This window comes from Dreissena polymorpha, chromosome 6 (genome assembly GCF_020536995.1).
Source record: "Dreissena polymorpha isolate Duluth1 chromosome 6, UMN_Dpol_1.0, whole genome shotgun sequence".
Taxonomy (NCBI): domain Eukaryota; kingdom Metazoa; phylum Mollusca; class Bivalvia; order Myida; family Dreissenidae; genus Dreissena; species Dreissena polymorpha.
In genome coordinates, this window is record NC_068360.1 from 83211734 (window position 1) to 83227295 (window position 15562).

At 34.1% G+C, this 15562-nt stretch overlaps 1 protein-coding gene across 1 annotated transcript; it reads left to right on the forward strand.

The window, feature by feature from the left end:
* Positions 1–4838: 4838 nt before the first annotated feature.
* On the forward strand, positions 4839–15191 carry LOC127835235 (ankyrin repeat domain-containing protein 50-like). Its single transcript, XM_052361560.1, has 2 exons — positions 4839–4929; positions 10962–15191. Exon 2 carries the CDS (start codon positions 10993–10995, stop codon positions 11974–11976), a length of 984 nt encoding a protein of 327 aa, XP_052217520.1. The 5' UTR covers positions 4839–4929; positions 10962–10992; the 3' UTR covers positions 11977–15191.
* Positions 15192–15562: the final 371 nt, after the last annotated feature.

Genomic DNA, 15562 nt, shown 5'->3' on the forward strand with positions numbered 1-15562 from the left:
CATAGCAGTGTATCGTCAAAACATAAACCCGAACGTTAAATAGATTAATGCTTGTTTATCGCTGATTTACATATACTTCATTTGTATATAATCAAGTGTATTATTATTATTATTATTATTATTATTGACATTTATGAATAATTTATTTGACAAAAGTAGATCTATCTCTGAGTGTCCGTAATTTTCTGATTATACAAGTTACAATATTTATGCAATTCAATGTCATGTTATTTTCAGCAGTCAATAGCTACAGACAAGGGACTACGTGAATAAATGTCTTTTCAGACGAAATATCTTAGACATGTACACACCTTGGTTGGTATGAGATATTGAACATTTAATCGTGCGTGCCCTTGCAGTAGCCGCGTGTCTAATTCTTGTAGCAGATGGTCCATAAAGGGAAGGTTCATGTTCGTCTTCCAGTATTGGGATGGGGTAGCTGCTGGGGCATTGGGCATCTTACAATGGCGACCGGCGTGTCTAGGCATAGATGGGTCGATACAAAACTCCTCGGCAAGCGCTACATATTTTTCAAACAGAGCATACATATTCAAAAGATACACATTCTCGCCACCAACAAGATATGTAAAAAAGCTATGTATGTATATATGTTTCAGTGACAATTCAACGCAGTTTTTGAGGATAAAGCTCTGAATTTGATTCTGTATACATAACTGCCCAGTCTGTAAATAAACATTCAGATATATAATCATGCATTAAATGAATAGGCGGATTCGGGCGGGTAGCCCACCTGGTCTAGCACAGCGTTGCAAGTTTTGTTCTCCTACCAATCTCTTCTGTGCCAACGGGGTCAGTCTCCAAGTTCTCCTGGAACCGCAAATTTTAAAGCCGTTTTGAAAAGTAGGCAAAGGCAAACGCTATTGTTATGACAGTTGCAATCATGTTCTTAGCGTGCATCGAGTCGGAGGCGTGTATAATGGCGAGATTCAAACAGTGCGCCTTGCAGTGAGTGTATACAGCTCTCGCGACGATGGCTTGGATGCGAGCCTGGACCCCCTTCTGCTTTTCGGACATGTTCTACGCACCATCATACCCTTGGCCGCGCATTTTCTGAATATTTACTCCAAGGGCTTGAAGGTATTCGAGGAAGGCATTGGCCAGAGCTTCGCCGGTGGTAGACTTGCACTCGGCAAATCCAACGAACTTCTCCCGGAGACATGCTTTCTCTGCATCGTTAAATCGAAAGCAGAGAGCCATTTGCTTCATAGTGGCTGCATCATTGGCTTCGTACGCCATGAATCCAAAGCAGAACGACTGTACTAGATGTTGGCTGGTTTGATTTTCCGTCGAAAATATCTCTGTACGGGGGCGACATCAAATTAGCAGCCATTCTTAAAATCGCCCGATTTGTTAACAATTCATTCGGATACATAGAAGAAAACAACGATAAAGCGCAGTCGATAATAATGTTATGTATAGTCACCACCAGAAGAAAAGTGAACTCACAAATGGTAGCTAAATCATGCGTTTTCTATGAAGTAAAAAAAAACTTTAAGACAGTTTAAGTGTTTTCGATATGAAAACACATCTCTCACAAAGAAAATATGCCTAACCCGGGTTAGGCATAACATTTTATTGCATTTGCTCGATCACTTTAATTTTGTATTTTTTCCAAAAAGCGTACGCATGTGCGTATTTGCGTATGCCCAACTACGTCCTGAAAATTAAAATTTTAATAAAATTCATACGCATGTACTTTAAATGATGATTCATTACTATCTCGCATGCCAAACACCATGAGCATCATTTAAACAAATTATGCCAGAGAAGTTCTCATGCAGCAAGAAGTTATATAACGTGTAGGCCTCTTCCGAGCCGCCCAATCCTAGCCATTGATGTTTGATCCCTTGTTTGGTTAGGTTGTGATGTTTTTTGTTGAAAACCTGTAATGATAATGAAACAACAAACAGCATTCTTAAAAAATAACGCTAATTTTAATTATATATAATTATTACAATGGCGGATTGCTGTATTATTCTACATGTATATTAATAAAATCATTATAGAACATTGGTTCAAACAAAATGTGTTTGGGCCGTGCTTGGAGAGCAAGAGGTTAAATGCATATGCGTTAAGTGTCGTCCCAGATTAGCCTGTGCAGTTCGCACAGGATAATCGGGAACAACACTTTCCGCTTTTATGGTATTTTTCGTTTAAAGAAATTCTCTTCTTAGCAAAAATCCACTTAAGGCGGATTCTGTCGTCCCAGACTGCACAGGCTAATCTGGGACGACACTTAACGCACATGCATTTAACTCCCTTTTCACAGAGCGCCACGCATATATTAAGATAAACCAACAAACCAAGAGATCTAGGTGATATATTTTAGTATAGGGGCAAACTTAATTATACCTCAGCCTATGGGAGAGTTACGATATACAACGGCCACAGATACAACTGTGACTGTCGCAGTGACATAGTGAGCAGCTTGTGTACGTGTATTAATTACCACTGAACTTGCGGGCAGCGGGGAAACTAATGAGTGTGCTATTGGACGTTGATAAACGTCTTCAATGTTTATTAGTTTATTATAGTCTCATCGAATATTTACAACTTTCACAATGCATATATAAAACATAAAGCTATAGATACAACATTGGCCATTCATAAAATGAATTAAAAGATACGTTTTATAACGCTTATCAAAGTACTTTACATGACTATCATGATTATACATGGTAAAAAATATAAATCTCCAATGTAAACTGAAATTAAAATCATTTCTCATAATGTATACAATAAAATTGCTAGCCGTAAATAGGATTAAAGGGAAGCAACTCAAGCTATATTGCCAACCATTTTTAAACCATAGAGAGTTACCTCTCTTCAATTTCATTCAAATGTTCTAGCAAGCAGGTTTACTGTATTGTTATAGACCCAGTATAAACATGTATACAATGTATTTAAGAATGTATTTTAAGATTTAAAACACTATTTTACATTGATAAAACATCAGTAAATTAATGCAGTCTCACCTATATACTTTTAAAATGTATTAAAACTAATACATGAATTCAATGCTGCTTAAAGTAGGCAATTAAGACAGTCACGGGTATTTTATTATGGGATATAATATTGATTGTGGGTGTAATAATTGGTGAAGAAACTGCAATTCGAGTCTTCGCAAATTAACTTACAGAAAGGCTTACTTGGTTTTGCTCTATAAAAAGACCTCTATAGCATTTCCCAATTGCAGCCAGTGTTTCATCTAATACAATCTTTAACATCACACAGATATTCTGATCGAGATTAAGTTAGTTAAGTTATAAATTGTATTTAATGAATTTATCAAACACTCTTATAACGCCGTATAATTGTACTCGGTGTAAAGTATACACTAAACAATATGTGTAAAAAACATGGCTCTGCACGTGTCGAAAGGGGTGTGATTGTCAAAGAGGGGGGTATAATTATGAACTTTCAAACGAATAAATTACCTCCTGATTTATCTACGCATGATGTTTTAAGTAATACTTGAAATTAGGTACAGGTATTTAGACCATATATGTGTCGGCAGAGTCCATACATATTCATCTTTAAAATATGTTATTTTTAAACCAATTGTCTATTTGTAAATTGTGTTTACTGTTTTCAACAACGATTGCTTAAAAAGTTGGACAAATGACCTCCGAGACATACTACAACTCGTACGAATGCCACATCTATCACACAATGGACAACGACCCTACCGCAATTTGTTTAGATGAATCGAAAACATGTTCCAGCTAATTCAAAATTAAATGTTGCGCACTTAAATAAATACACTTGATTATTATATTTCTACTGTTCTAACATAATCCTTACCTTATTCATATTGTTGATGAAATATTCCCTGAATGCACAATAATCAATGTTGCATATGTCCAGGGTGGGGTGATCACGCCCACAATGATATACATCCACCTGAGTATAATTTGACGGTATTCGAATATATTTATCATGGTTAATAAAAGCTTAGGAGACGCGCTCAGCGAAAAGCAGGTTTAATGAATTAGCGTAAAATGTCGTCCCAGATTAACCTGTGAAGCCCGCACAGGCTAATAAGGGATGACACTTTCAGCTTGTATGATATTTTCTGTTTAAAGAAAGTCTCTGCATAGAAAAAATCCTGTTTCGTCGGAAAGTGTCACCCATGTGTATCCTGTGCGGACTGCACAGGCTAATCTGGGACGACACTTTACGCACATGCATTAAATCCCCCTTTTCACAGAACACAGCTCTTTTAAATTAAGTACTGTAACACTTCGAATCATTCTCATTTTAAATTTCACTAAGATACATCGCCAAAAATTTAATTATTTTAAGCGCTTATTTTGCGGAATCACACTCATAAATAGCCTCGCGATTGAGGTTCGATCTCTCTTAGCTCAGTGAGTATCTGAGCGCTGGATTACAAATAAAATATCACATGATTCGATCCCCAACAAGGTAACACACCTTATTTTTGGATAAGTCCGTTCAACGATCATATTTACCAACATTTAAGTCAAACATGGCGAGTGTCAGTTTAAATACTTGCGTAAGTATATGCTTCTAGTACTTATAAACCAGCGAACTCATCAAAAACGAGTTAAATGATACATGTTGTCGATTTAAAAAAGAGAATGCTTAAATTGATTACAATAGGGTTGAACAGTTGTCCCAACATATGTGGACAAATAGCAACCACAATAATTGACAGCTTTAGACGCGTCTGTACTTTCACATAACATTAGATACGAGCTCTGCTCGGAACCAGTCAAAAAATCTCTGCGCGAATGATTAGCCTTTCATTTAGTTTAGTATCTTACTTGTAATATGTTTTCTTGTCGGTCAATGTGACAACAACAGTCGGACGCACTCGGATTTGTAGGTTACATATATCTGACAATAACAACAAACAACACGAAATTGATTATTAATCAAAAGGTAAATAAACACGAATTATAAACTCTCATTTGCTTTATATATTTGTCATTACTCTGTTATATACATCAGGTAGAAAACGATAATTAAGCAAAATAAATATGTAATTATGTAGTCAACTTGTACAAAATATTCTCTTATATATTTTCCATACAATATCACTTTAACAAAACTATCTGTTTTATATTATCAAAAATAAAATGATAATGGCATTATGCGATATTACACAGATATAAGCACATTTCCGTGTCATTTCATGTGTTCCGACGATACATTTAGCAAAACATTGCTTATATATGATGATGACAACTTCAAATTTGACAATTTCAATCATTTGTATAAGCATTTTTTTCATGTGTAGTTTTTTGTTACAACCTTTGTAATTGGATAGATGGTTATATGTCGGGACAATGAAATTGACGTTTTAGAAAAACAACAACAAAGGGAGAGTACTTTTAAGAACTAGAAACACGATAGTGTTCTTAATGACAAAAAGGCTCGAAATTCACGAAAAGAGTGATTCCAATTGGGTGTAATAGTTCTTTTGGCAAGTATTAGACTTTTCGGTATTTAGTCATATTTTGCTTGGCCTGTCACAAGGACCAGCGATATTAGAAACTTTGCTGGACTGTAAAGAATTTTGCTGGACAAGACCGGCGGTCCGGCCTTTTCAGGAAGCCTGCTTTAGCAGACAATCGCAAAAGTTGAAAAGAGGAGACATTTGTGATTTTTGTCTATGATAAAGTGATTTTTTTACCTGTGAGTCCTGCGTCCTTGACTCACAAAAACCTCCGAGGATGCAAAGTTTCAAATTATGTGAGTCCCAAAAATGCATTGAAATTTCTCAAAAAATAATATGGTCTAATATTTGGACACATTCTTTCATTTCGGGGACTCATACAGTCGATTGGTGTATAACGGATAGCTACATGTAAGGACTTCGAGTCTCATTTCAACTTAAACACCATGCATTCAGTAATTAAACCATTGAACATAGATAGACACATGTCTTTCCTATTGAAACATGCCAGCGGTTTTAAATTTCCGAAAAAATATTATTTGTTTACAGCGCGAATTTCATGGAACACTGATTCAGCTTTTATACCGGATTGCTTAGGTCTTTATCAGATTACATGTGTATCGTGTTATTTCTTGAAATTTGACACAGCATTTGTAAAAAATAATTGCAATATATGTACATTTCCAGAAAGGAAATTCATTTCTGCGTTTAAAAAGACCATGTTCATGGAAATCACTGCACAGTTGATGAAGTAATGGCTGTTCAAAGCGATGCACCCTATATTCGGGTCATTTTGAGTTGAATACCTTGTTATATATTTAGATTTGATAGTGAAAAATATGTTTTCATAGAAATCGATTTTTCGTTATAATTTGATTATTTTTCATTTAAAATGATGTTTTCACTAATATATTATATCATAGCCACATGTTAACCACATGTGTAATAGGCAACTTCAATTGAGTTTATATTTATTTTGAGACAATCCCCACATTCCTGAATATGGGTCACCACATGTCCGTTATTCACTTACTCCCGAGTTGCAGCTTTCATGCTTATTTTATATGGTACGCATCAATTTGGTTTCTGAGCATTCTTCCTTTTGTAAAGGACACATAATGCTAAAATATTACATCAATGAACATTATGTTGACCAAACAAAATCTGCAAAATTCAAGAAACCATTTGTCTGCACTTTTCCTGTCGTCACAAAAACGGCGCGTACATAACTTGACCTTGTTTTGCTTTCGAAGAAAGAAACAGTTCTAACTGTAAACATTGACACACGTCAACAAAAACATGAATCGACTTAAGGTAGGGCACCTCTAATGATTTCCCGCGATTTATTTTACGATCAACGCCGATCTTCAATAATCGGTTATTTCCGAGAGATGCATTTTTTTTTTCAAACTTCGAATTTTGATATGTGTTTACCTAATTCATTTAGAATACATTATTTTCACTATAAATATTGACTTTGATCCAATTATCATCTGAAAAATACGATTTCGCGATTTCTTCAAAGATCGACTAGCCTTTTTACCTGTTTACTTATGGATATCTCATTTAAGGTTGCACTTATGTGAAGTTGTCATGGCCGAGTGGTTAAGGCGATGGGTTTAAAATCTTTTGGGATCTTCCAGCGCAGGTTCGAATCCTGCCGACATCGCATTCTTTTTGCGACGCGTTTTATTTCTTTTCTTACGTAATTTGATTTAATATAGCATAAAAGCTATGTTTATTGTTAAATATGCTGAAAATTGTATACACATCCTTCAATTTTTAAAATTAAAACAATGTTATGGCTAAATTGGGTTATTTACTGCTGAAAATAAGAATGATGCATGTTGCATTTTTATTTTTATTTCAAAAAGTAAACGGTAAATCTGTCTATTTCTTGGTATTTTTGCTGTATATAGTGTTTCTATAAAAATTAAGTTTAAACTATAACTTAAATGATTCTTTTTTAAATTTTATGACACTTTGTTTTTAACCGACCCAATTTTTACTTGGCTGAAATCACTTACATTTCATGGCGCTATTCCATAGATAAAAATTTGTAAAAAATAAATGTCTGTAAATTAAAGAATACTTATTTCATCTTGTTTAAACTTAAAACACCTTTACTGCATGTGTACACACCAACTGCATGCCCATATTTGGAATGAATTATTGAACTTTTATATACCCCAGGGGTGAATATAAAATGGACAAAAGCCGAGCGTGAGGGTGGTTTTGAAAAAATCGGTATATTTTTTTAAAAAAGTATGGAAAGCCTACCTACAAATTTGCATGTAGTTCAGTAAAATGATGCTGATTAGGAAAATAATTTATTAAATTATATTTGGATATGTGCCCATTAGACGTGCGCTACCTTAATAATGATAGGCTTTTTGTATTCAATTCATAGAAAACTAAAATCTTAACATAAATAAAAGTATTTTGCAAAAAACGTTTAACCTATCTGTTACTCACTAAAATCTGCTATACACAAATCGACTGTAGATTTGCAAGTTATCGAGTCCCAGGACTCAGATGAGAAAATTTGTAAAAATATCACTGATGATTTGATACCAGTTAGGTAAGGCAGTTAGTTGCAATAATCAAACTCCCAGCTATTGACCCTCGGGGTTGCAACTGTCTACAGCATATTTCATGTAAAGTCTCCCACCCCAAATTCAGGCGGCACTTTAATCGCTCATACATGTACATGTATATCACTAATGCTCAAATAAAAACAACTGAAGTGATGTGGTGTGCTAGCATTATAATGATATTAATCTATAGCTTTAAAGTCGTCAACGGTTCATGAGAATGTGTAAGTTTTTGCAATGGAAAAAGCCGAGTATCCCGAATTAAACAAAATCACTATCGATTATCTCCGGAATCCCCCGCTAGATAGATCTCGTGTCTTATCAACCAATCGTAAAATACTAATACACTGTCTTTCTCTAAAACCTCCGTTAGATAAATGGAATTGTCAATTCAGAATTTGGCGTTCGGTTTGATAACGTTTTATTATCAATTTTTTGTTTTGATCATTTATACACAAACAACACGCACATTGATATTGATGATAACATGTATTGTAATAGTTACATTGTTTTAGGTTGATTGAATTTGATTTTATAGACAAACTTGAGACTTATTCTTTTAATATTTAATTTTGTTTAATCAGGAAGAACTCTGAGCCGTACGCATGTACCAATAAAAGCTCAGAGCTTTCAAGAAGAACTAAGGCAGTCTTCTCAGTCAGTGTTTTTTTCAACCAGTGGGCAGATATTTTTTGTTCAAATTGGGTCATGAACTGGAAATAAAACAGCACTTCTAATATGCATTTGTTTGTATGTAAAATTTACTTATGGTTTTTGAAGGCAAACACCATTGCCTACATTTTTCATATTAAACAGTTTTGATGTGAAAACTGACAGATAAGTTATTAATTGTAATATTATTTTAATTCATTTCTGTTCTTGAATATATTTGTGTTATTACATTTTTATAAAGAAATTATAATATGCATTTAGCTTTGTTGATAACTGGTTGGTTCACTGGTATAATATGTATGCACAAAAGTCAAAAATGCTTGTTGGATGTTTATAATAAGCACATTTACCTGACTGTTGCCACAGTTGTTTTCCAGGTTGCAAATGATAAGTAATAGAATCATATTCTATTCAGCCTTATCTATATGTACAGTTTTTGAAGCTGTTGCTTTTATAAAAATTTCCTCCTAAGGTATAGGCATCATGGTAATATTTGTTTTAATATATTTTAATTAGTCCAATTACATGTACAGTCAAGTAAACAGTGGTTATCATTATACACATTATTATATATTAATATATTTATCAATATATAGGATTGTTCTATTGGCCTTTTTGTGAGTATCGAGGCCATTGTGTATTGACATGAGAAAATATCATATGACGTTAGTTTATACACGGTATCTGAAGAATTTTGCGAGTCGTCAAAGTGAATAACACACTATGTCATCAATATATGAGTACACTCCGCAAAGGTTTTTCTATTTTTTTTATTAATTCGTAAGCAAGCAGGGCATGAACAAATGTTATGGTGACATTCCCGCGAACTGACAACATCAACCGGAGTTAAAATACAGTTACCTAACATTAATTTAATATACAAACATACAAAAAAGCATTAAATTAAATTATTAACTTGCTCTCAATGGAATAAATATTGTAAAGCTCTCAGAAGTACATCATTTGATTATTAGGAATTAAGTTTCATAATTTGTCAGTGACAATTGAAATTGTATGAATAATGATCAATCTATATTAAACAGTAAAATATAGTTTAAACATATCATTTTTGTCTTTAATAATCATTTTTATTTTTGGGAGGAGAATGATCAGTCTGGGCCGGGAAAGGCTTCATGTTTATAGGACCTACTGGTTGGCAATATATTATATTTTCAGGAGGACTGAATATTTATCATTTTAAAAATGATATTTACGAGGAACTTAAAATATCATTTCAACATATTAAGCATGAGACAATTCTATGTGGCTTGCACAATTGATATTGAAAATGATGTAATTTGAACGTGAATTCTATATAAATTTTTTGATTTGTTAACGAGGCACATTTATAGTCCCAAAAAGACATTAATACTTTTTCTAAATAAGATTATTATATGTGTAAATAAATGAAAATTTAATTTTATTTGTGCATATACATGTAATACTATGCTAAGGGCCTTTTTAAAATGTTCATGAGCAAAATCTTTTACACTTTCACAAAATGAAATAAAGCTATTTTTCCCAATTCTAAGAACTTCTAGGATTCTCCGATCCTAACAATAAAGCACAAAAAACACTTAGCTAAAAAGAAGTTATATTTAAAAACAAAACAAAAAATAATTATGTTAAACCCACACTATGAAAATAAATATCTTTTGAGATAAAAGTTTATACATGTATCATAGCACTATGATATTTATTTACTGGAATTCAAAAAAATACACACAATTTCAAATTTTAGCAAGGTTCTTTTTTCCTGGTTGATGGCTAGAAAAAGTCCTTTCTCAAGAAACATTGTTTACTCATTTTTGTTTAAAAAAATCAATGATTTTTATTTTAAGGCCCCTGGTAGGGTGGCATATAGCAGTTGAACTGTCCGTCAGTTCGTCAGTCTGTCCTTGCGTCCGTCCGAAAACTTTAACATTGACCATAACTTTTGCAATATTGAAGATAGCAACTTGATATTTGGCATGCATGTGTATCTCATGGAGTTGCACATTTTGAGTGGTGAAAGGTCAAAGTCAATGTCATCCTTCAAGGTCAGAGGTCAAATATATGGCTTAAAAAGCGGCGCAGTATGGGGCATTGTGTTTCTGACAAACACATCTCTTGTTGATCATACAATTAATTGACACTGATGGATTGGTCTATTGTAACTGTGTTTCCACATTTTAATTGGCTTTGTTGTTGTAATCAGGCGGAGACATTTGGTCAATTTATTTTGAACCTATTGATGTTTCTATTTTCAGGAACCTAGCTGCTACTACTATCTCAACCAGAATGGGAAATTCCGTTTCAAGGACTTTTAACATTGGATCAGAAGACAATATTGAGCTTTTTTCAGCCATAGAAAAGGGCAACCTTCATATTGTGCGTCAGATTGTTGGAAACAGCGACAGCACAGTTCTTTTCACTGCAAGGCACAAAGGAAAGTCTTTGCTGCATGTTGCTGTGTTACATGGTCAGTTGGCATGCGTGAAGTATCTTCTAGACCACGGAATTGATGCAAATAAGAAGGACGATTTCGGCGATCCAGCCTTGTTGGAGGTGGCTCATTGCAGCAGTCTTATTGACCAGAAAATTGTGGAATCCATCATTAAGCTGATGCTGGGCAAAAAGGCAGACATAAATGCTAGAAGTTCCATTGGACGCACTTGTTTGCTGAAATGCATTGTTGAGTACCGTCTAGCTTCTGCAGAAAAACTGCTTAACTTTGGAGCAAATCCGAACATTTGCGATATGGACGGTTTGTACCCGATTCATGTCTGCGCCACTTATAAACTGTTACCATTACTCAAAAAGCTTGTGGCACACAGAGCTAACATTGATGTGCAGGATATCAAGGGCAGAACGGCGCTGTATTTGTCTGTAAACGCAGGTCATCAAGAGATACCCACAGAACTAGTCAAATGGGGCTGTAATGTAAATTTGGGGTCAAGTTTTGGATACCCGCTATCGGCTGCCATCACGAAATGTCGGCCAGACATGGTTCAATTGTTACTGCAATATGGGGCGAATGTGCAAACCAAGCTGAACGAACAGAGACAAGTGTTCTTGAAGGGTTACGACTATCTCAATCTTGCGTTGATTGTTTTGCACATTCACTCAGCCATTGCTGATATGACCCACTACTCTGAGAAACCAAGGATTGACAACCTTCTTTCGTCTATCAAAATCCTGGATCTTATCATACAGGGTATGGGCAAACCTGTTGTGTTTCACAAAAATATTTTTTTTCCGCTCGAAAAAGCCAGATCTCACTAACGATATTTCCCTGAAGCTGATTTATCAAAAGCTTCATTCTGTCTATCAAAAACTAGTCTTTTATGAAATGACAAAGCCATGTGCCAGACGAGCGGTCTTGGAAGGAATGCCGCCTCTGAACGCGTCAATTGACAAAGGTTCCCTTCAGAATTTATGTAGGAACAAACTCAGACTGTATCTTATGAACAGCTTCACAAATGTTGTATTTGCTGTGAGTAAGTTGGACTGTCCAATGCCTTTGAAGGACATGCTACTTTTGAAGGATATATCATGGTGTTGACAAAGCATGTGCGCATATGGAAAACTAGGCTTAAATCATATGTGTAAAGCGTCGTCTTAGATTAGACCGGGTGGTCTGCACAGGATAATAGTAATCAGAGACAACACTTTCCCCTTTAATGGATTAAAAGAAAGTCCGTCTAAAAGAAATCCAGTCTAGGGGAAAGTGTCATCCCTGATTAGCTTGTGCAAACTGCACAGGCTATTCTTGGTTATGGTAATACTTTTTTCACATGCATTAAGCCCAGTTTTCCCACAACAAGACTCATTAAGTGTTTTCAGGTCAGGCAGTCAATTCATACCAGACCTTTCAATGCAAACAGATACACACAAAGTGAAAGCCATATTAAAAAACACAAAGTGGGCCATTAATTTTGTGTTGGTATTAAATTTGGTTAAGTATACAGCATTGAACACTGATTAATAGTACATGTAATAATTATTTATGTAATTGAACATGGATTGATTGTAGTGTATCATAATGCCATTGAAAATTGCGTGATTTTGTTTCATATAAAAAAGGACATTGTAAAATAAGTGACTGGTAACTTTAAAGGTATCAACAATGGTTTAATTGTTGTGAGGTAAAACACCCAGTTCTTGATACATGTATCATAGAGATCCAAGTGTGTTTAAGATTATATTAAGGTGTTCATAGGTTATCCCAGAATTATTCATATTTTGCCTAAATGTATTTTTGTCTGTTGTGTAATTTATTTATTCAGAATGGCATGCTTTCTCCTGCAAATGTGCAAACATATTGTGTCCTTCACCTTTTAAATACGTATGTAAGTGGAAAAGGGTTAAATACATATCTACATGTAAGTGGTAAAGGGTTAAATACGTATCTAAGTGGTAAAGGGTTAAATACGTATCTAAGTGGTAAAGGGTTAAATACGTATCTAAGTGGTAAAGGGTTAAATACATATCTAAGTGGTAAAGAGTTAAATACATATCTAAGTGGTTAAGGGTTAAATACATATCTTAGTGGTTAAGGGTTAAATACATATCTAAGTGGTTAAGGGTTAAATACATATCTTAGTGGTTAAGGGTTAAATACATATCTAAGTGGTAAAGAGTTAAATACATATCTAAGTGGTTAAGGGTTAAATACATATCTTAGTGGTTAAGGGTTAAATACATATCTTAGTGGTTAACGGTTTAATACGTATCTTAGTTCTAAGTGGTAAAGGGTTACATGTAAATACGTATATGAGTGGTAAAGGGTTAAGGCATTACATGTTGGCTACTTGTGATAACCATTCCAAGGCAGTTACCAAAGTGTTTATTATTTGTATGTCAAATATTGTGTTGTATATTAGCCCCGCTCTAGGAAAACATGGCTTAATGCATGTGCGTAAAGTGTCAGCTCATAGTAGCCTGTGCCGTCTGCACAGGCTTACCTGGGACAACCCTTTCTCCTTAGAATAGATTTTTGGTTAGTAGAGACTTCCTTCAACCTATAACTTCCATTAAAGCAGAAATTGCTGTCCCTCATAAGCTATTGCAGATACACAAGCTCATTGTGAACGCTACTTGACGCACATGAATTAAGTCTGTTTTTCCCAATGCAAGGCTTATATATTGACCGGGGGGTGGTTTCATCAAAGATCATATGACAATCTTAATTTACGACCTAATTTTGGAGAGAAAATACAAAAGCTGTTCATCAATATGCATTCAAAATGTAAACCACATATGAGAAAACAATGAAATGAATTGATATACGGAAAAATAATAGTATTATTATTTGGTGTTTAGTTAAAATGCATCTTTGAAATATGTGTCGTATTCCAATTTTGTCGTACGATCGTTGATGAAACGGACCCCAGTATTGTATATGGAATTTGACCTGATGCCATAGAGACTAGAGGATATTTCTCTGAATGTTTTTCATGTTTATGGAGTTTCATCATCCATTATACGTTATAAAGGAATTTCAGGTTAAATATATAGAAGTTGTTTTTTATTGCTTAATATTTTGTTATTTTAATTATGTTTTTTTAGTGATGATCTTGTTGGTTTTCTTTTAAATATTTTTGCTTCGTTGTTGTGATGCTTTTAAACCTTTGCATGCTGGGAAATTTGTCGTCTGCTAAAATGTCGTCTGCTGAGTTTCTAAAATAAGCATTTTCTTTGACTTTTTTTCAAAGAATACTATCAGAATAGCAAACAGTTTGGATTTTAATGAGACGCCACGTTCTGTGGCGTCTCATCTGGATCAATACTGTTTGCAAAGGCCTTTAAAATTCTGTTCCAGCACTGAAAGGGTTAAAATGAGTTGTAACCTGCATGTTGGTAGGATACCTTACCATATGTTGTTCAAGGATTTGTGACCTTTTTGTTCATTACGCTCTGTGAAAACAGGGCTTAATTTATGTGCGCAAAGGGTAATACTAGATAAGCCTGTGCTACAACTCTTTCTGTATACTTTGGATTTTTGCTAAAAGGAGTTTTACTTTTAACACAAAACATGGAAAGTTTCATCTGCACAGACTAATCTATCACGAAAATCATTCACTGCTGTTATCAAGTATGAATGGACTATAATTTATATTGATGTAACATTTTCTTGACATAAAATAATGTGCTCTAATTTTTCAAACTGATTATCTTATTTGTTGACAAATATTGCATAATTGTTTCAGTGTGCTTAATATTTATTGTGTATTTTTTATATTTGTTTTTTATTTGTAAATGATAATCAAATTAACCTTACTATGATATTGTTGGACTATGTGTATTTACAGTATAATCCTGATACATTTGTCTTATGTAATGATACATGTAATAACATTATATTTGCATATATACATTAATTGTTGAACATTTGGCATTTTAAAAGCAGTATCTTAAGATTGTTTCATGATTTAAGCAATAGCATGGTATAACATAAAATGTTTTGCATTCCTGTAAGATGGCTGTTTTCATTGAATGATTATTGTTTGTCATATTTTGTTGTTTGATGGTTGGTTAAAATAATTGTATTGTATTGTCTGATATAAAGATGTCATGATACTAATGTTATATCCATATCCAAGTTATTGGTAACATATAGGTAGTATATCACATCCCTCGAATTTTGGTAATTTCATTTACAATTTGCATAATTTCCAATGTTCGACGTTAACACAAATTTAATAAGAGCACCGCCTTGCAGATGCAGACCGCTCATCTATATTTCTTTTTAAAGGTGTAGGGACCTATCTCAATTTCAATCACAAAGGAGGAAGGGGTGGAGTGGAGAGGGGTGTATTGTGTGGGGGTGTGGTCATTTATTACATTATCTTCCAAAAATGCAAAAAAA

Bases quoted from the DNA above. Each gene is read 5' to 3' on its own strand.
- LOC127835235 (XM_052361560.1), top strand. From the start codon at position 10,993: ATGGGAAATTCCGTTTCAAGGACTTTTAACATTGGATCAGAAGACAAT.